Source organism: Crotalus tigris, unplaced genomic scaffold, assembly GCF_016545835.1.
Source record: "Crotalus tigris isolate CLP2741 ecotype Arizona unplaced genomic scaffold, ASM1654583v1 scf7180000018750.1061991, whole genome shotgun sequence".
NCBI classification, from domain to species: domain Eukaryota; kingdom Metazoa; phylum Chordata; class Lepidosauria; order Squamata; family Viperidae; genus Crotalus; species Crotalus tigris.
In genome coordinates, this window is record NW_024097182.1 from 611,778 (window position 1) to 635,153 (window position 23,376).

The following is a 23,376-nucleotide window of genomic DNA, read 5'->3' on the forward strand; positions in this document are numbered from 1 at the left end:
ACTTGTTTCTATTTTTATTCCCTCTTTTTATTTTTCTTTCTTTGTTGAAAGGGAAAGTAAAATGGTGATTGGCAAATCTTTCGGTTTTTTTTTTCTGGAAGTTAGAAAGCTGACCGGCAGGCTTTTTGGTGTTTCTTTTTTTTTTCTTTCCCTTTTTCCTTTTTATTTTTTTATGATTGGAATGGACTGTTAGAATTATTATTTTTCTTTAATCTTTGTGTTTTGTTTTTGGTATTTTTTTTAAGTATTTTTTTTTTTAAAAAAATGGAACGGACCTTTTCTATTTAATTATTTTTTTTCTTCTCCCCTTTTTTTTGAACTCCTTTTCTTTTATTGTAATGACCCCTTTTTGAAGTATCTCCCCCCCTTTCTTTTTGAGAAGGAGTAAAGCTTTTTTTAATTCTTTTTCCTTTCTTTTTTTTCCCCTTTTTTCTTTTTACTATAATGACCTTCTTTGGAGGGAGTTATGATTTTTGAAGGAATTTTTATAAATTTTTAAGAAGGACTAAAGGTTTTTTTTTTAAGATGGCTCCAAAGCATCCAGGGATTTCTACAGCTTCTAAATCAATAGTCCCACCCTCTTTTGGGGGTCAGCCAACAATTATGAAGAATTTGCAAGACATGATGGGAGATGTCATAATTCAAATTAGGGCAGAAATGAAAAAGACTTTAGAGGAAAATAACAAGATTTTGAGACAAGACTTTGTTCTGGCTTTAAAAGGAGTTGCTTCTGTTCTTGAAAAGGTGAACTCCCATCTGGAAGAGGTAGCTGAAAAAGTGGAGATAATGGAGGGGAAAATTGAAAGTATGGAAAAAGAAATGGAAAATGAGATTCTTATGCTTCAATATGGACAAATGGAATATGCCTTAAGAATTAGGGGCTTGGGAGAGTCTTTGCAAGGAGATCTGAAAGAGATGGTTGCAAAGGACTTTGCATTGATTTTGAATAAAGAAAAAGAGGAAATACTTAGTGAAATCGAAAAATTATTTAGGGTTAACTCTGTGGTAGCAGCACAGAAGAATCTGCCAAGAGATGTGGTAATCTATTTTGGTAAAAGATCTTTACATAATGAAATTGTGCAAGCCTATTATAAGAAGAGATTTCAAATTGCTTCACAAGATGTTATAATTTTTAAGGAGATCCCATCTAAAATTTTAAGAAGAAGAAAGGAGTTTGCTTTTTTAGCAAATGAACTTAAAAAGAGAAAAATTCTATTCAGATGGGATGTCCCGACTGGCATGGTGGTGAATTACCTGGGGACATGTTATAGACTTAATACTGTTTCTCAAGCAAAAGATTTTTATACTTCGGGGTATGTGCATCGCCTTCTATCAAGCTTAAAGCTTTGGAAGAAAAGAATGTAGAATTACAGTTTGAAGGGCCTATATTTATGAAAACTGGGGAATCTTTGCTTGAGAGGCCCCAACAAGTCCAGGTTGAGGAGCAGAAGATAACTCGTGCAGCATATATTTGTAAAGAAAAGCAGCAACAGAAGAAGGTCAAGGACGTTTCATATTCAGTGGCCTCTGAATCTTTGGGAGAAGTTAGACCTATAAAGTCGTTGGAGCAATCTTCAAGGGTGGAATTGCTGCCTGAAAGGGAAATTGGGAAATCCCAGTTTGAGGGGCATCAACAAGAGAGGAACGGGCAGAGGATAACTTGTACAACTTATAATTGTAAAGATCAACATAAGGAGGAGTTCAAGGAACCTTACATGTATTGGCTCTGGAGTTGATGGGAGATTCAGGAATTTTGGAGCAATCTCCTAAGGTAGAATTTTCAGCATTTGTTACAAGTATGATACAAGAGTGGAGAACGGATATGGAAGGATGGAGAAAGGAATGGAGAAAGGAAATGAATAAGTGAGACTGATAATAATAATACTAAGATAATTGAGACTGATAATGAATAATTGAGACTGATAATAATAATACCAATATAACTGAGACTGATAAGGACGGACTTCCTTACGGACGGAATTTGTTATTGGTGAAGATTGAAATGTTTAATGTGTTTATTGTGGATAGGCATATAAGGAAATCTTATTGTTTTAAGTTTTAAATTTTTAATGATAATATTGTTTAAACTTGTGTTTTGAAGGGATTATAACTTGTTTATCTTAGTGAGGGGTTTCTAATGTTTTAAATTTTAAGTAATGTTTAAATTTGTGTTCTGAAGGGTTTAAATCTGTCTCTTTAAATATAATTATTGATATCTTTAAGAGAAAATAATTTGTTTAACTAAACCTGTGTTTTGAAGGGATTATAATTTATTTATTTTAGTGAGGGGATTCTAATATTTCAAACTTTAAGTAATCTTTAAATTTGTGTTTTGAAGGGTTTAAATTTGTTTTTTTAAACATTATTAATAATATTTTTAAGAGAAAATAACTTGTTTAACTAAACGTGTTTAGATTTGTTTAGGACTTATATGTTTTTTAAGTTTCCTTTTTTTTTCTTTTTTTCTTGGATAGGAGAGAAGAATATGAAGATTGAAGGAAATATGTGTTTATTTTAAGTTTTTTTAAGAGTATTTAGTTTTAATGATACAGCAAAGGTTTATATGTATATGTTTATTTTTTTGTTTTAGGATAAAAGAAAGAGGGAGAAATTAGATTTTATATTATAGGTATAGATATTCAAAGAAAGTAATGTTTTAATTTGTGTTTTTTTTTTTCTTGGAGGGAGTTTATATAGAATGACCATTGTATTTAAATTTGTTTAGGTTTCAAAAGTGTTATAAGTTTTTTTTCAATTAAGCCTGTACTCAGCTCTGGGAAGTCTAGGGGAGGGTTTGGGAGGTTGGGGGAGGGGGTAGGGTATGGGAAGGGGATTTGTTTTTGTAAAATTTAAAAAATCTTCAATAAAAAAAATAATTTCATAATTTATAATTTTATTTATAATCAAAATTAGTGAATGAAATCCTTGAGTCTAACCACTGTACGTAGAATGGCTACCTCATGTTTGTGAATAAACAGGGCTGGGCAAATTGCAATCTGAATGATCAATTCAGATAATTTTTTGACTAGTATACAAAGTTTAATTTATCTTCTCACAGGAGTCATTGGCTTTTCCAGTAGCATTACTGGCAAAGAATAGGGGCAGAGAGATTTTTTTTAAAAAAAAAGTATGTCAAAAAGAGATGAAGTGCAATAAAATAAAAATAAAATGGGAAGATAGGGAAAATGGGTGCCCAAAATTCTTCAAATGCACTAGCATGTAACCTCATAGATTACCCACAAAACGAACAAAACATGCAGTACATTTTACAACAAATACATATCTATCAAAAAGTAATAACTAACTTGAACTAGTTATTAAATTTTGCTAGAGGTGCTTTGACCAAAGCAGGAGAAGATGCAGTACACCTCCCCCCCTTTTAAAGCAGCCAAGTCTTTCTAAGGCTCATGAAGCTGCTTCAGAAACTGCATCCACTTATCTATGGGGGCATTCGGAGCCTTTCAGAAGCAGCCATGTGACTCTGAAAAAAACTATATATAGCTGCTTTAACCATTGTAAAGAAGAGCACTGTATGTATTCCATCTGTTTCAAAGCCACCTCTTTCAAAGGATTTGCATAATAACACTACTAGTCATTAATCCTTTTATACAGCATGGATCACAAATACTTTTTAAATTTATTGTCAATTAACTTGAAAATAACATTAGCATCTCAAATCTTCTTCTTATCATCAGAGAATTAAAGGGCGTCATCAATGACCCTGACTGCAAAATAGCACATTACTTATGTCTAAATGCAATCACCACCAGCTATTTAATTTTGTAGGAAATAATAAAGACTTTAATTATTTATGCTTTCATTTAAAATCTTAGCCAACACCTTACCAGTGAAACCTGGAGGACAAATACAAGTGTAATTTTCAACCAGATCTAAACATGTTGAATTGTTTTTGCAGAAGCTGCAGGAACAGTCATCAAAGTTGATTTCACGGTTCAGACCTTCAAATCCTTGATTGGAAAAAAAAAGAGGTGGGAGGGATTATATTATCTATCAGTGCCAGTATTTATTTTTCTGAATTCTCTCTTTGTAAATAATCAATCAAGCGTTATCAGAATACTCCATAACATAGTGTTCTTCCATGGCTCATAGCATTATTTTTCCTCTCAAGTTTTTTGTCCTTACTCACTTTAAATATATTTCTTGCTCAAATTTTCACAATTCAATATGGTACATTAAAAATGTCTATTTTACAGATAAGAAGCCAGCTGGCTATATCCAAAACTTGAATGATTATTTTATTTTAAGAAGCTCAATGGGTTCTTCTATATTATTTCCACAGAACATGAAGCAGGAAAAGAAATGTCAGAATTTTACTTGCAATTCTTTTCCTATTACACAGTAATATGAGGACTATGTTGCTCGATTGAGGGATCAGTTTAATATAAAGGTTTGGGTGATCATACTAGAACTGGAGAGATGAAGTTGAAATTCTTGTTGAATTAGGAAATTTGCTAGGAGACTTTACTCTCTGATTCTCAGTCTAAAATGGAGCTGATTTATTTATTGGAAGAAAAGTAGAATAATGCAAGCTACTAAGAAATAATTGAGCAAAAGTACATTTTCACAGAATGCTTGATATATAAAATTAGATAGCATAATTGCTTCCTGAGAAATATACCATCTTTGTAAATTTTTTTTTGCAATCAATACTGTTATTCTCTAAATCTGAATATTACAACATAGTCAGAGATAGCTGCTTTGAAATACTAGTCCAGTCAAGCTCATTTTGATGTTGCATGCATATAAACCCAGACTTCTATGTTGCTCTCTATTCTGTGTACTGAAAATCCTAGGGACCTACACAACAGAAAAAGTTTAGCTATATAATATTTGAAGCATCCTGTCTGATGTTCTTGAAGTGCCCAATCGCATCAGGAATTTTCAAACAAATTACTTTCAGGATGAAGTTGAGACAGTAAGTAATATCAGTTATTTGAGCCTTTTCAAACAAAATAGGAAAAATCCAGTAGATCTCCTGCTGACTATGTATCCAAATGCTTGTCATCTCAACTTTCTTTACCTAGTTCCTAGAACCATACCTTTGAATTCATCAATTAATCTGAAAACAAAATTTATAAATTCATACACCATTAGGGCAAAATTTGCTAACTTTTTGCGTTCCCAAATATATTTTTCTGTGACTAATTAAAAATAATAATCCCATGATTTATTGCATTTAGAGCCCTTATTTTTCTGTGTATTACCTCATTGTTTCTGGTGGAATGATTACCTTGCATCTGAGTTATAACTGGTCCAAAGTCCTTGCTGTATAGAGGGATTTTTGTGCAAAAAACTGACAGAGAACTCTCCATTTTGGTATCTGACATTTTATGCTGTTATAAATCTATTCTAATGCATGGTCACGCTACAAAATGACTATCATTAAGTGCTGTCACAGGCCATGGCTGCAGGAAGACCATGACTAATGCTAAGCTATCAGCACCCACAGTGCGAGGCATATTCTCGTAATTTCTCAAAATGACCATGGAACCAATTTCTACTGATCCCTAAGTCATAAAACTTTGCAATTACCCTGACTTCATTAATAATGTATACAGTTACAGATCTCATTCACATAAAAACTTTAATCAGACCCATGTCTCCTTTCCTGATAACAACCAATTCACTAAATTATCGCTGTAAATACCAAGTGCTATTTTCTCTAAATCCAGACAAAGAAATTACTGAAAAACAGAACAAACAGTGGGGTCTGTCTGAAGTGCTTTCTCAGATCACACGTTCTGTGCATTGTGGTCACAGATGTAAGCCAGTGGAAATTACTGAGTTAGATTTTAAATTAGTACCTGTGGTAATTGCATCTGGCAGAATAGCATCCCAGGAAGTTTAGAACATTATCACAAATTATGTTAACTATTGGACATTTTGGAATGATTTCTACATATTTGCAGGACACCCACACAATGAGAGAGATCCTCTAGGAGCACAGGCATCTGCAGAAGGATTGAGGTGAGGAGGGGGTGGACAGATAAAATGACAATATGCTTGCCCTATTATCAGGATGCAAATTATGAGACAAATTTGCTTGCACAGATAAGTAGTCCCATTTGTATGATAATGTCATGATGCATGTCACAATGATGTCATTTAGACATCATTGTGGATTGTTATGGGTGCCTATGCAAAAAGAGTTAAAAAATCCTGTGCAAGGGTAAAATAGTCAGGTGAAGCCAGTGAAGGTAATAGCATGACATTTCTTATTTTTAGGTCCATAATTATACATAAAACTTGGCTGAAAGCTCATCCAAAAGAGTACCACATAATGTGCCTGACTCTGGTCTAATCAGGAAGGTACCAAGAAAAACATAACTTTGGCCAGATCACATTTTCTTTGTTAGCAGAATTACAGAGTAGGATGTAACAGCAAGTTGTTCATGGACTCCAATATGCCCATCAAACTCCCTTCCCAATTTTAACTTTATTTCTTTGGGACTGCCGTATTTTCCGGCGTATAAGATGACTCGGCGTATAAGACGGCCCCTGACTTCGGAGCCGATTTGCATGCTTTAGAAAGTCATCTTATACACTGGAAACTACCGTAATTTCTGGCGTATAAGATGACTCGGCGTATAAGACGACCCCCAACTTCGGAACCGATTTGCATGCTCGTCTTATATGCCGGAAAATACGGTATTTTAATTTTAAAAACAGAAGAGGTTGTTGTTGTTGATGATGATGATGATGAAGACTCAAGGCAACATACATACTTCATGCTCCTTTCTTCTCTACTACATAGTCCTGTGAGGTGGTTTGGGCTAAGAAAAATCAACTGGCCCTCGGTCCCCCAGCTGCCTCTCACATCTAGAGAAGTTTTATATATTTATTGGATTGTTATACTGCCTGTATTATTTTTATAAATAATTCAAAGTGGCGAACCAAAGCTACTATTCCTTCCACCTCCTATTTTCCCCACAACAACCCTGTGAGGTGGATTGGGCTGCCAATTGGACTAGGATTGTTCTCTCTCTTATGGCAGCACAAATACCATCCACAGCCCAGAAGGCCACAGCAGTTCTCTTTCCCTCAGAATGACACTGACTCTCTCTCCTCTACTCAGTCCTTTCTTTACTGCCTTTTCCCAGTCTCTCCTCCAGAGGCTGCATCTTCCTTTTCCCTCTCTGAGCTGCTGGACCCTGTAGTTCTGCTCCCTTGCACTTTGATTTCATTGCCTCTGATGGAGACTACGTCTCCCAGAAGGCCACTGCAGCGTTCTTCTCCTGTTCAGAGTTCAAGTGGCCAGGTTCCAACCGCATGGCTACATTTATTTATTTTAGGAAAAGAAAACTAACTTTAATCATAATTTTTCTGAATATGTCTCCAGAAAAAAATGCATAACTGAAACGGATGGCCTCAAAAATAAATGACAAATGCACTTGCTTTTCAGCCTAATTAAATCTGCACCAAGACTTGCATTAATGAGTAAAGATTCATTGATTATCACCAAATCATTTAACAAGTTCAATCCTAATTCTGTTGTCAAAAGAGAAAAAAATAAAGGAATAAAGTGAAAATAGAGTTGGTTAAAGCTTGATACTTGAAAGCAAATATGACTAATTATCGAGTTTTTGTTAATGTAATATTCCTTGTGGCCAGATGCTTACAACATATGAGAATGTATTCTAATGGAGCAGCATAGTTTTGCAGCAAGACCCCTGCTTTATTTTTCTGCTTTTTCTTACTGTTGTTCTAACATGGTTAGGAAGCACAAACAAAGTATCAGACATATATTCACATTACTGAGAAAACTATTCACTTGCCTCTGAACAGGTTTCCTTGGCAGACATGGATGCAAATGAAAATTCAGGACTGAACAGGCTATTTGGTAGGAAGGAAACTTTTGTTTTTGTTTTTCAAGTTTTGAAGATTGGTAAAAAGACAAACCTTTCACTTTCAGGCAATTTTGGCAAATTGACATTCAGAATAAAGATGTATTATATTGAATAACATGCCTTCAGGGCAAAAATCAATTATACCCATTAAAATCAAGATACCGTATTTTCTGGCGTATAAGATGACAGGGCGTATAAGACGGCCCCTGACTTTTGAGAAGATTTTCATGGTTTAGAACAGTGGTTCTCAACCTTCCTAATGCCGCAACCCTTTAATACAGTTCCTCATGTTGTGGTGACCCCCAACCATAAAATTATTTTCGTTGCTACTTCATAACTGTAATTTTGCTACCGTTGTGAATCGTAATGTAAATATCTGATATGCAGGGTATATTGTCATTGTTACAAATTGAACATAATTAAAGCATAGTGATTAATCACAAAAACAATATAGCAATTACTCTTACTTGCTCAAAAATGTTGGGAGGGAGGGAAGGGGAAGGAAGGAAGATTAAAGGGGAAAGGAAGGAAGGAGAAAGAGATTGAAGGGGAAAGGATGGAGATGGAGATGGAAGGAAGGAAGGAAGATTGAAGGGGAAAGGAAGGAGATGGAGAAGGAAGGAGATTGAAGGGGGAAGGAAAGAAGGAAGGAGAGAGAGATTGAAGGGGAAGGGATGAAGATGGAGATGGAAGGAAGGAAGGAAGATTGAAGGGGAAAGGAAGGAGATTGAAAGGGAAAGGAAGGAGATGGACAAGGAAGGAGATTGAAGGGGAAAGGAAGGAAAGAAGGAAGGAGAGAGAGATTGAAGGGGGGAGGCACTGCCAAGGATGCACAAGCAGCTCCGCACAATTGCCCGGGGAGGGGGGGAGGCTCTGGTGGAGAGCCTGGTGGAGAGCCAAGCAGTGGCACATCCGGGGCCTTGGAAGCTGCATGGAGGATCCGCGTGCTTCTGAGCCGCCGGCTGCCCTCTCACACCCGCCAAGGGATGGAGATGGAGATGGAAGAAAGGAAGGAAGGAAGATTGAAGGGGAAAGGAAGGAGGTGGAAAAGGAAGGAAGATTGAAGGGGAAAGGAAGGAGGTGGAAAAGGAAGGAGATTGAAGGGGGGAGACGCTGTCAAGGACGCACAAGCAGCTCCACACAATTGCCCGGGGAAGGGGGAGGCAATGGCAGAGAGCCTGATGGAGAGCCAAGCGGCGGCACATCCGGGGCCTCGGAAGCCACGCGGAGGATCCGCGTACTTCGGAGCTACCGGCTGCCCTCTCACACCTGCCAACCTGGAGCCCCCCCATCCTTATCCGGGCACCTCTTGCCCTCTCCCAGTGGCCGCCCGGGACCTGCCCGCCCCTCCAGCCTCCTGAGCGCCATCGCAGTGGTGGGATTGCGGGAGCCCCTTTCCATACAGCCCATTGCACGCAAGAGGGGTGTGGCTGGAGCGCCAGCTCCCGCTTGGAAGGTGCCTCTTCTCCCCTCCCAGACCAGCTGGCTGGCCTCTGATGCACACGCAGGCATCACCACCTCCTCGCCCTCTTCCCTGCCCCCTGGCTGCTTCCGAGGCCTGGAGCCCAGCGAGCCAGGAAGGAGCCACTCCTGCCCGGCAGCTCCACGGCCATGCCAGGCACTGGAGGGCCGAGGCAGCCTCCGATGGCGAGGGAGGCTGGCCGGCCGGCACGGGGGAGGCTCCCGCAAAGCGCGGAGGGCAGCTGGGGTGGAGCGTGCCTGGGCAACCAGGAGACATGGAGACCGGCTCGATACTGCAGCTCAGTTCAATCGGCAGTGGCGGCAGCAGCGGAGCAGCCCAGTGGCAGTGCCAGCAGCGGCCCAGTCTTGGCTCGGCTCAGACCGGCCACTGAGCCAGCCCAGGGCGGCATCTGGGGTGTGCGTGATGGTGCTGCGGCAACAGGAGCAGGTGCTGTCGGAGAAGAAGGGTGCCCTGGAGGCAGAGGAGCCAGTGAAGGAGGAGGAGGAGGGTGGCAGCCAGATAGAGGAGTGGTGTCTCGGTTTCTTTTTTTTTTCCTATTGAAATTTTTTTAAATTTTACAAAACAAATCCCCTCCCCAAACCCCCCCACCCTCCCCTACCCTCCCCTACCCTCCCCCACCTCCCCAAACCTCCCAAACCCTCCCCCAACCTTCCCAGAGCTGAGTACAGGCTTAATTAAAATTTTTCAGAAAAAGAAAAGAAAAACTTAAAACACATATAAATCCTAAACAAATCTAAATACATTAAATTAAATAGGTTATCTTCTCTAAAAAATAATAATTGCAATCATTAAACACATTATAATATACTCTAAGCATTTTCTAGTATCATACTTATATTATTATCCATCATTCTGTATAAACTCCCTCCAAAACACAAATTTGAACATTACTTTCTTTGAATATCTATACCTACAATATAAAATCTAATCTCTCCCTCTTTCTTTATCCTAGAACACAAAAATAAACATATAAACCTTCATTATACCATTAAAACTAAATACTCTTTGAATACTTAAACTAAATACTTAAACTTAAACTTCTTATCTAAGATTTTCATTCAATCTCCATAATCTTCTCTCCTATCAAAAAAAACTTAAAAGACATATAAATCCTAAACAAATCTAGGTACATTTAATTAAACAAGTTATCTTCTCTTAATAATAATAATAATAATAATAAACCCAATCATTAAACACATTATAATATACTCTGAACCTTTTCATATCATACTTATGTTATTATCCATCATTCTTTATAAACTCCCTCCAAAACACAAATTTGAACATTACTTAAACCATTAAAATTCCCTTATACACATTTAAATCTTTACCAATAACAAATTCCATCCACAATAAACACATTCCTTATCAGTCTCTCTTGTCCATAAACCTCAAAAGAAGTGTTTTGAAAACTGCCCTTAAAGCTAACTCCAAAAAGTTTGTAAATCTTGCTTCTCCCACAGACTCAGTACTCTTTTGAATACTTAAACTAAGTACTTAAACTTAAACTTCTTATCTAGAATTTTCATTTGATCTCCATCCTTGTCAGTCTCTCTTATCCATAAATCTCGAAAGAAGTGCTTTGAAATCTGCCCTTAAAGGTAGCTCCAAAAAGTTTATAAATCCTGCTTCTCCCACAGACTCAGGAGCCAATACTTGTGAGGCTTCCTTAAACTCCTTCTTCTGTTGCTCTTTTTCTTTACGATTATATGTTGCACGAGTTGTCCTCTGCTCCTTCATCTCGACTTGTTGAGGCCCCTCAAACTGAGATTTCCCATTTTTCATTAATATAGGCTCTTCAGACTGCAATTCTACCCTTAAAGGTTGCTCCAAAAAATTTATAAATCCTACTTCTCCCGCAGATTCAGAAACCAATAGTTGTGAGGCTTCCTTAACCTTCTTCTGTTGCTCCTTTTCTTTACAGTTATATGTTGCACAGGTTATCCTCTGCTCCTCCATCTCAACTTGTTGAGGCCCCTCAAACTGAGGTTTCCCAATTTTCATAAGTATAGGCTCTTCAGACTGCAATTCTACCTTCTTTTCTTCCAAAGCTTTAAACTTAATAGATGGCGATGAACATACCCCCAGGACCGAAGTATAAAAGTCTTTTGCTTGAGAAACAGTATTAAGTCTATAACATATCCCCAGGTAATTCACCACCATTCCAATCGGAACATCCCATCTGAACAAGATTCGTCTCTTTTTAAGTTCATCTGCTAAAAAAGCAAACTCCTTTCTTCTTCTTAAAATTTTAGATGGGATCTCCTTTAGAATTATAACATCTTGTGAAGCAATTTGAAATCTCTTCTTATAAAAAGCTTGTATAATTTCGTTGTGCAGGGATCTTTTCCCAAAGTAAATTACCACATCTCTTGGCAAATTCTTTTGCACTGCCACCACAGAGTTAACTCTAAATAATTTTTCAATTTCACTAAGTATTTCCTCTTTTTCTTTATTCAAAATCACAGCAAAGTCCTTTGCAACCATCTCTCTCAGATCTCCTTGCACAGACTCTCCCAAACCTCTGATTCTTAAGGCATATTCCATTTGTCTATATTGAAGCATAAGAATCTCATTTCCCATTTCTTTTTCCATGCTTTCAAATTTTCCCTCCATCAATTCCACTTTTTCAACTACCTCTTCTACACGAGAGTTCAGCTTTTCAAGAACAGAGGCAACTCCTTTTAGAGACAAAACTATCTCTTGCCTCAAAATCTTATTATTTTCCTCTAAAATCTCTTTCATTTCTGCCCTAATTTGAGATATAACATTTCCCATCATATCTTGCAAATCCTTCACAATTATTGGCTGTACCAAGGAAGAGGGTGAAGCTATTGATTTAGGTTGTTGCACTGATGATAACACCGAAGAAGAAACCACCTTAGGAGCTGTAGGAATTATTGGACGCTTTGGAGCCATCTTAGAAAAATCTTTACTCCTTCTCAAAAGTTACAAAAATTAAACAAAAGAAAAAGAGAGATTAACTCCAAAAAATCAAAAAATCCTTCAAAAGGAGATCATTATAATAAAAAGAAAGGAGTTAAAAAAAGAAAAGGGAAGAAGAAAAAAATAATTAAATAGAAAAAATCCATTCCATTTTTTTAAAAGTACAAAAAGCAAAACAAAGAAGTTAAACAAAAATAATAATGCTTCTAAAATCCAAACCCAACATCAAAATCAAATCCACATTCCGTTCCAATCATTAAAAAAAAGGAAAAGGATAAAAAAACACCAAAAAGCCTGCCGATCGCCATTCTACCTTCCCCCCCCCAAAAAAACCCGAAAGGCTTGCCGATCGCCATTTTACTTTCCCTTTCAACAAAAGGAAAAAAATAAAAAGAGGGAATATAAAAGTAAAAGTAAATCTTTAAACTTAAAATCCAAATAAAATCAAAGAAAGCAAAAGCTAAATCCTCTACTCAGCTCTGTCCACCTCTAAAAAAACTCACCAGATCACTTTAATCGCGGACGTGGTTGCAGCGGCTTGTTTTGTCCCTAGGGACAAAAGCAGCTGGGAAGCGGAGTCAGGTGTCTCGGTTTCTAAGACCATCAGAAATATGTGTTTCCCGATGATCTTAGGCGATCCCTGTGAAAGCGTCATTCGACCCCCCCAAAAGGGTCGCGACCTACAGGTTGAGAACCGCTGGTTTAGAAAGTCATCACGCTGGAAAATACGGTATTTTCCGGCGTATAAGACGATCCCCAACTTTTGAGAAGATTTTCATGGTTCAGAAAGTTGTCTTATACGCCGGAAAATATGGTAGTCACATGGATTCTCTTCCATAGAAATGCCCTGAAAAACTTGGAAAAACAGAGCATTACCTTCTTTCTCAGTTAAATAGATATTGTTTTCAATAATAGTTGTTCTAAACTATTATATTTTTCTGTTAGTCATGATGATTTTTTTAAAAACAAAAGCTTAGCAGGGCCCGTATCATAGACAGGAAAGCCTCTAAGAAAATACAGAAATGGATGAAAAGTTTCTCAAGTGCTAGATTTCTAGAAATGACACCACCTTTTTATTAAAAAAAGGTTTCAATAGGGAAGGAGAGGCTAACACATGAAATTGTATTAATATATATAGCATGACTACTTATTTTCATTGTTATCCTGCCTTTATTATTTTTAGATAATACCTATTATTCCTTCCTTCTATTTTCCCCACAACAACAACCTTGCAAGGAGGCTTGGGCTGAGACAGAGAGGGACAACTGACTTTCATGCCTAAGGCAGGACTAGAACTTACAGGTTTCTAGCCTGGTGTCTTAACCATTAAACTAAACTGGCTCTAAAATGATTATGCACCTATGTTCACCTCACAGAACAATAAACAGCCCTCTTTCTCACAAACATGGACTATATCAAGGATATATCCCATTATCTTTCCCTCTCATTTGTCTAGATCACATTTCAGGAGTTAGAACCATTCTATTCTAGTGCTGGTAGGAATAACCATCAGAAGTAGAGGAAGCCACCCCAAGGAAAACTTGCAATCTATTATCCTTCTTTTGGGAGGATGTATCACATATTATCAGGTTCTGGAATGGGGTGGATCCTGCAACAACAACAACAACAACAATAATAATAATAATAACAAAGTTGGAAGGGACCTTGGAGATCATCAAGTCCATCCCCCTGCTCAGGCAGGCAGGAATCCCTACACCATTTCAGACAGATGTCTGTCCAGTCTCTTCTTAAAAACTTTCAGTGTTGGAGCATTCACCGCTTCTGGAGGCAGGTTGTTCCATTGGTTAATTGTTCTAACTGTCAGGAAGTTTCTCCTTAGTTCTAGGTTGCTTCTCTCCTTAATTAGTTTCCATCCGTTGTTTCTTCTCCTGCCCTCAGGCGCTTTGGAGAATATTGGATATTGGAATACTCTTGCACTGTTTCTTTCAGATGCAAATCCAAATAAATTAAGAAATGCTGAATTGAATCTACATTCATAAATGTCCTTGTCCATAAAGTCTGTTTTTAAAACAGATTCAGAAATATCCCAAATTGAAATGCTGTCTCAATTCCCAACATTATTGTGAAAATCTGAGCAGCAGATTTTTCAGGATTACCAACAAATGAAGAAATGTAATGAATGCCCCATTTGGTATCCCTCACCTGGTTTCTGCCTGATTAACCTCCTAGAAAATCAATACTTGGCCAAACCTCCTGTAACCAATTCAAATCCAGATCTCCTTGACACCAGACAACACATCCCATCAATTTATCATTCATGTGTCTTCCTTCTCTCCATCTTCCATGCTTAAGCACTGCTGTTGCAGACTGATGTAAACTTAGAGACCCCTGCGGGAATCCTCCTGGTTTCATCAAGCTAGCCGGGAAAATTAGCACACAGTTAACTCAACTTAATCAATGTTTACTTAATTAATCCAATTTCCTAAGGTGGCATGGCACATGAACCATAAACTAACTACTCAGGCTAAGTTCATACAATACTCAAGGCTAAAACGAGACTCAGTTGCATATGAAAACAGTAGGCATGTAATGTCTTCGTGCAATGCAATCTAGAGAAGAATCAGGAATTTTTAGTGCTTGCCTGGTGTTGCTACTCTTAAAGGTTCTAATCATTGACATATAACTAAATGACCTTATTCAGAATAGTCCAGTTCTTCAAAACTAATAGAGTTACCTCATCTTTCTTCTGACTGCTTCCAATTATCAAGTCAATAAAAGAAAATTATTTTATTTTGCATACAAAGAACAAGTATAGCCCAGCTCTCTTATTTCAGTGCTAATATAAATTGCTTCTATAATGTATTTACTTGAACAGCATACCAAATTAACAGGTTCAGACTCTAGTTGTATTTTATAAATGAAAATTGGCTGTTGAGAATTCCAGTCCCCCTGACATTTAATTCTATGCATAGTTTATGTCAAGACCTATATTATAATCATGAAAATACGACTGAAACATACTGCCAATCTTATTTATACCAAGAAAACCTATACAATAGTTTTTTTATTTCAAAACAAAAAGGAGATCCTATTCCCTAAATCATCTTTAAAAAGTTACCATAGGATCAAAAATCATTTATTTGTTATAATGCTTAATTGAATTGCATAATGGCTCTTTGGTATCTGAATGACCAGCTAAAAATGTAAATCCAATCAGATCAAAAGGGCAATAAAAATTCAAAGGATTTTTTCATTAAATAAAGTTATCCTTCTTCATTTGGAGAAATGATAGTGTCTTCATTCTTACCCTGATCCCACTCTAGAGATAAGGCGAAGAAAGAAACATTAATTTACAGCAGATTGTGTTTTTCTAAAATGAAACATTATTAAATATTTTGGATCAGCACAATTCTTATACCTATACCTAGGCGATCATACCAAACTTTGCTGGGCATGGGGAGGGGGAGAGAGGTCATTATAAAATCAATAATGAGGGGGATGTTTAGAGATGAAGATCTAATTAGAAACTTTGTTGATGAGAGATAGAGAGAGATTAAGGAATAGACAAGCACAAGGATGGGCAGGCTATGGCTTATAGGTCACGTGCAACCCTAGGCTTATTTTTGCACAATCCTTAAGCTCCTACTCAAAAAAAAAAATTGCAATGTGAAACAACAATGGCAGCATGATTTTTGTAGCTTCATGTAGCTTCATGAGTACATATGAAACAACAAATAAAATAAGTGCACTAAAAGCTTCTGGTTGTCTTAACACTTTTTCTCTTACCCACAAACCCAAGCAATATGTCACTCATCCAGGTCATGGTTGTCCCAAAAGTGTTTTTTTCAAAAGGCAACTGGATTTTGTTTTTTTCTTAAAGATATTTCGCTTCTTATCCAAGAAGCTTCTTCAGACAACCCAAGCAACAACAAGGAGGAAAATTAAAGCCACCTTGTACCATCTCCCTGGGATCCCCAGACCTGTTGGCATGACCAAGTTTTAAGGGACTTCCAAAAGGTTGGCAGAGATGAGGCCAATCTCAGCTTGGGATGGTGGCAGCAGTGATAGTGTAGGAATGATGTTCCACAGGGCAAATGACATGGTAGAAAAGGCTTCTCTTCTGGGTCCCATCAATGGATCCCATCAATCTCCTCACACACAGGACCCACAACATACCTCTTCTGCCAGACGTGATGGTACAGGTAGATATAATCAGGAAGAACTGGTCCCTCAAATGACCCATCTCCTTGCTATGAAGGGCTTTAAAGAAATGAGGGCAAAAATATTCTTTAAGCTTTGGGAAAACAGATAGTATTAGAAAGAGACTCAAGATGGTTCGTCTCTGACTCAGTGCTTAAAACAGGGAGGGAAAAAAAATTTGCAAATTTTTGTTACTGTAGCTAACTGAATGAAGTATAGTTTCTATTCTATTCTATTCTTGTCCTGTTGTTTATCTGTTAGATTGACAATACTAGACAATAATCTAGCACTGTTGCTCCCTACCCACAATTAAATGTAAATTCACTGGGATGATTGTTGCATCTTTGAAATTATTAAATTTTATTTATTACAGAACTGGGTAAACAAAAACTTGGGTAATTGATACTCTGATCTTACCTGGTTACTAGAGCATCATTATTACTGTTAATTCTGGCATATAAATCACCCAGAATTGCAAGGTATGTTCTATATGTGGAATTAGAAGTTAAATATTTTAATTTTAATAGGACAGTGATAGCATATTGTTCCTAGTGCTTTACTAAAGATACCTCTGCTTTTAAAGCAGTTGAAACAAGAAGTACTAAGTCTTCACTATTTTCATCCTTGATGTCTATTTCTCTTGATGAAGAATTTGATTTAGTAGAAGAGATATATATTAATTTATTTTTAGACTTCAAAGCTAGATTTGAATTATTAATTTCTTTTTCCAGTAGTTTGACTAGGTGGACTTCAGACTTCCATAACTGATGTATTGGATTTTGTAAAAATGAGCTACTAAGATACATTTCTTATAAAGATTAAATATACTCTCTGCTATCTATATTGTTTTCAATGTAGCAATTGTTCTTATTGTACAAAATCCCAAACTTAACCTCATTAATCTTATTTATAATAATTGACAAAATTTGATGATGCCATGTTTGAACAAATACAATTTCCAATAAAACTAAGATAACATTTCTCTGGATTTGGAGTAATTTATAAAAGCTAATTTGTTAGGAAAAGATTTAGGGTTGCCAGTTTTACTAAACAATGTAATAGCAGATTGCTTACATTTACAGTAAGTGGGATTAACCATAATTATATTTTCAGACATTAGAGGAAATGAGGATTGTTTTATTTCAGCAGTCATTTGGCTTGATAAACAATTGACCTTTTCCTTGTGACAGGGTTTTGTCATTAGATACATCTATAATGTTAAACAGTGCTAGATTTTAGCTTCTTAGATTATTTATTTACTTTGCAGTTTTTTACAATTCTATTTTTACTGCCCATTTGGACTTTTAAAGTAATTTCTTTGTATCAAAATCATTACGGTTTGAACTTTATTCACTGGAAATTGCTGAATTGCTTACTAGCATTGGGCATTGTAGAGTTATTTCTCTTCTCTTTGATCCATTTGCTTGGGCGTGTGTCTCAACTTTGACCATTGATTGGGCTAATTTATAAAGAATAAATAAAAGCTTTTTGCATTCAATTTTTTAAAAAATAAGGAAAGTTCTCCATTCCATTTCATACCTAACTTAATAATAGAATGCTGCTATTGTTGTAAAATAACCAAAACTGAGTGAAGTTTTTCACAGTACTAAAAATATTTGATGAGGATTCATTGTCATAAGCTAAACTCCTTTTATTTGTTGTATGGTCAGCCTCTGCCCAAAGCATGGACTCCCTTATTTTTACAGAGTTTGTCGACAATGATTGTCAACAAAAATGAGTTCTTTAGCAAGATTGATACCAATTTCTTCAACTTCTTGCTAAAAATTGGGGGTAGGCCTAAGAAACTGCCATAAAATATAAATATAACCTCAGTATCCTTGGTCTAATCTTGACTATTCATAGTCTCTTAGGAGATAAAAACAATACTTTCTAGTTATTTGTGTTGTGAAGTACATAACCGAACTTCCTTTGTTAAAAGTTGAATCCAAGTTGTGCATAGGCTCTGTAAGTAAAAAATATATTAAATTGTAATTGCTTTTTTAACTTTTTCACACATATTTACAGAACAAAAGGAAGCAAATGCTGAGAGATTTACATTCCTGCAGTTGTTCTTAGTTCCCAGAAGCTTCTTAATCTTTAGGTGGTGTTTTAAAAGAGTATCTTAATATTTATTGCAATGATAATGTTGTTTTCTGAGGTTGGTTAGATCAATATCCTTTAAACACTTCTTTTGACAATATAAATTGTCCAGAACAATAACATCTACAGAAAGCTGAAGTAAAAATGAGGAAGAATTTTCTAATAGCAGAATCAGGTAAATTTTGTACTGGTGAGCTCTCCATTCAATCTGCTCAAACTATCTGTTGGGAATGCTTTAATTGTATTGAGCAGTGAGCTGGACCAAGTAGGTTAAATAATTCCTTCCAACTTTCTAATTCTATGATGATCACCTATTTTTCAAAGGTGTATATTTTAGATGTTTCATTACCACACTGATGATGTTACCTAGGTGAGTAATGAAACATCTACAAGCAAGCAATTGAACTTAGATGGCATCAAGAACCCTACAGTTCAACCCTGAGCAACTTGTACTATCTTCTTCAATGAGGCATAAATGTCTTTACAAGAAAGTATAAAGTATCTGTCTGAAATTATATTGTACAAGTAGAATCTCTGGTTCCAATGAACAAATTCAACCTAAGTCTGCATTGTGAAACTGTTAAAGTATACAGGTTTTTTTTTTTTATTGAAAGTTTTATAAATTTTACAAAAAGACAAAAATAATACAAAACAAAAAACAACATATACAAAAAAAAACTAAACATCACATATAAAAAAAAACCCCCCATCCCCCACCCCTCACAAACACCCTCCCTTCCCCCCCCCCTGAGCTTCCCAGAGCAGAATATAGGCTTAGTTAAAAATTAACAAATAAAAATAAAAAATTAAATTAAAAAAATTTATATTTATATATATATAAAAAGTATCTATATATAACATTCTCTATATATGAAAATAAAACTTATGAAAAAGCTATGTGATATTTTTTAATACCCAATCTAAATTGTATAAATTTTATCCATTTGTCCCAAACGGCAAGAAACTTCTCTTGCGTTTGTTGCTTTAAGAAAGCCGAAATCTTTGCCATTTCCGCCAGATAAGCTACTTTAAGAAACCATTCCTGCAATGTAGGCAAAGATTCCTTCTTCCAGTATTGTCCTACTAACAGCCTAGCGGCTGTAATCAAATTTAACATCAATACAACCTCCTTTGTATCACAATCTGTAACAATGCCCAACAAAAATAATTGCGGAGTAAATTTTACCCTCCTTCTAAAAATTCTCTGGATATTCCACCATATTTTGATCCAAAATGCTTTTATCTCTCTGCATGACCACCAAATATGATAATAAGAAGCATCCGTATAACCACATCTCCAACATTTGGGTTGCACGTCAGGGTACATAAGAGACATTTTTTGTGGATCAAGGTGCCATCTATAAAACATTTTATAAAAATTCTCCCTAAGGTTCTGTGCTTGTGTAAATTTGACATTTCTCACCCAAATGGTTTCCCAGATATCCAATGAGACTGGGACACCAAAATTCTGCGCCCATCTAATCATGCAGTCTTTAATTAATTCCGTTTCTGAGTCCATTTCAACTAATACCCCATAGATTCTCTTGATATGGGTTTGTCTTTGATCCTTGACTTGCTTAATAAGATTTCCATCTTCTCTAAGAAAACCCAATTTACAATCCACCTTCCATTTATCTACTAGTTGCCTATATTGGAACCAAGAATAAATAATATTTTCTTGCGCTAAATCTTCCCGTAATCTTAACTGCCAGTTTTGCCCATCCCATCTAAGTAACTGACTATAAGACAACATATCCATTTTTACACCTCTTTTTATTCCTTCTATCGCATGTCAAGGTATGGCCCATAATGGAACTTTAAAATCACTTTTATAATATTTTCTCCAAGTCCTAAGTAAAGAGATTCTTAAAATATGAGATTTAAAGACCCAATCCATTTTTTTATTAAATATTAAATAGGCATGCCACCCATAAAGTAAATCCCATCCCTCTATATGAAGTATCTCAGGATTTGTCAAATTTACCCAATCACTAATTAGTGTTAAAACCACCGCATCGTAATATAATTTCAAATTTGGTACCTTGAGTCCACCCCTCTCACGGAAGTCTTGCATAATTTTAAACTTAACCCTTGGCTTTTTCCCTGCCCAAATAAATTTATTAAGACCCTTCTGCCACTCACTTAGGTTAATCTCATTTTTCAAAATCGGTAACATTTGAAACAAAAAAAGAAACTTGGGTAGAATATTCATTTTTATCACTGCAATTCTTCCCATGAGGGATAATTGCAACTTCTCCCAATTCTTCAAGTCCTTCTGTACCCTGACCCACAACCTTTCATAGTTATTTTTAAATAATTTTACATTAGAAACAGACAACATCACCCCCAAATATTTTACCTTATTAACAATCTCAAAACCCGTCAAGTTAGCCAAAATCTGCTTCTCCTGACTAGACATATTTTTAGGTAAAATTTTAGTCTTATTTACATTAATCTTGAAACCCGAAACCAAACCATAATAATGAATCAACTGTAATAAATTTACTACAGAGCGATCAGGTTGCGACAAAGTAACAACCAAGTCATCCGCAAAAGCTCTCAACTTATATTCTTTTTTGTTAACTTCTATTCCTTTAATTTCCTGAGACTCTCTAATTTTAATCAATAATATTTCCAATGTTAAAACAAACAACAATGGCGATAAAGGACACCCCTGTCTAGTACCTTTCTCTATTGTAAAAACCTCCGACAAACCTCCATTAACAATAAGTTGTGCCGTTTGTTTTTGATATATTACCGTGAGGGCTTGTAATATCTTTTCGCCAAAATTCATTTCTTCCATTACTCTTAGCATAAAATGCCAATTCAATTGATCAAATGCTTTTTCAGCATCTAAAAATATGAGCCCTGCAGGAACTTGGTTGTTCTTGTCTAAATATTCTAATAGATTAATAATTTGTCTAACATTATTTTTCATATACCTTCCTGTTATAAACCCTGATTGATCTTTATGCACAAGATGATGCACCACCCTCATAAGCCTATTTACCAAAATTTTTACAAATATCTTATAATCCACATTTAAAAGAGATATAGGCCTATAATTTTTTGGTAAAGTAAGATCTTGATCCTCCTTTGGAATCAATGATATAAAAGCACTACGCCATGAAGGAGGAATCTCTAAACCCTGTAAGATACCATTAAAAAGATCATTTAATGGTTGGATCATCTCCTCCATTAAAGCTTTATAATAAACAGCTGTTAACCCATCCGTACCCGGTGCTTTCCCTAGTTTCAATTGTTGAATTGCTGAGGCAATTTCCTCCTTAGTAATTAAGCCATTAATTTCATGTTTCTGATCCTCAGTCAGTTTGGGAAAACTTGCCTCAGCTAGATATTTATTTATATCTAGCAGTTGCACGTTAGTAGATTTGTATAACTTTTGATAATAATCCAAAAAAGATTTTTTGATCAATTCCTTCTGAGAAACTAATTTACCCTTGTAATTTATTTTCTCTATTATTCTCTGTCTCTGTTTCTTTCTTAATTGATAAGCCAACCATCTCCCAGGCTTATTAGCATTACAAAATGTATTTTGTTTCATAAACAATAAATTAGTTGCAGCTTGATCTGCTATCAACATATTAAATTGTGACCTTAATAACTTTACAGATTCTTTAATACTTTCATCAGAAGGATTTAGAATCAAGGCCCTTTCTTTTGATTTAATTTCGTCTTCAAGTTCTCTACGTTTCTGAATCTGCTTCCGCTTATGACAATTATTCATTTTTATCAAGACACCACGCATAAATGCTTTACCTGCATCCCATACCATTGACATTGAAGTCCCCTTATACATATTCAAAACAAAATAGTCCTTTAAACACTCCTTTAACTTTTGAACATTCTTCTCTTGTCTAAACAAATTTTCATTAGCTCTCCAGGATCTCCAAAGTATACAGGTTTTAAAGTTGAGAATGAAACTCAATGCTTTGTCCACTTCTGGTGTGCTAGCTAATTACCCTTCTCTTCACTAATGTTGTTATTTCCATGATTTTTCTTTCAGATTCTTAAACAAATTGAAATGTATCACTTCATTAAGAACCTCATTATCAGATATCTGCAAATTAGAACATGATAAACAGACTTCAGAAAAATATCAAGATGTCTTGATAGATCTACATCTACAAATATTAGAAGATTCCAGTGCTGGGTAAGGTAGAAGGAAATAAGACGACAAGAAGCAACAAGATGGATGGAATAAATTCCAGTGGCAATGAGAGCACCATTGGAAGACCTGTAAGATCACATTACATACAGATTGTCATAGACAAAAAAAAAATCTATGTGGTTCCTACAAGTCAACAGCGACTTGTGTTCATATAATCAATTATTAAGGGAAATATTAAGATTCAATATACCTTTGGTCTTTATTTTATTAAACCTTTACATTCCTTAAAGTGATTTTTTTTCTTATTCAGCTGATTGTCTGCAAAAGAACATACAGTACGTGCATACACACAGAGAATAGTAGTTACAATATACTAGCACACTTAATTCTCAATGGACATTACTAGACAAAGATTTACACAGTCATAGAGGTCAAAAAGCAGTACAATTATTTTTAATAGAACAGATATTGGGAGATGATCCTACAAAACAAGAGCCTCCAGCCTTGTTAATTAGTGGAAGTGACACCTTTTCTTCAAAAGGAGTTGCATCAATCTCCACTGATTGCCTCTTTTTACCTGCCATCTTGTTTTGGTCTTGGCACTCAGCCAGCCTTGAATCTGATTCTCCATTTTCAGAGTCAGTGTCTTTATTTATTGAATCCAATTTTTTTAAATAACAAAACCT

At 35.9% G+C, this 23,376-nt stretch overlaps 1 protein-coding gene across 2 annotated transcripts in view; it reads right to left on the reverse strand.

Moving 5' to 3' along the window:
• The window catches only part of LOC120313634 (protein eyes shut homolog), a 445,596-nt gene that overhangs the window by 127,271 nt on the left and 294,949 nt on the right, over nt 1-23,376 (reverse strand). Inside the window, exon 3 of one of the 2 annotated variants that reach the window (XM_039355731.1) lies at nt 3,846-3,968. The exons of the other annotated variant lie outside the window; for it this stretch is intronic. Within the exon in view, the coding sequence (XP_039211665.1) occupies nt 3,846-3,968 (123 nt within the window). The remainder of the gene's footprint in view (nt 1-3,845; nt 3,969-23,376) is intronic. 2 annotated transcript variants of the gene reach the window in all.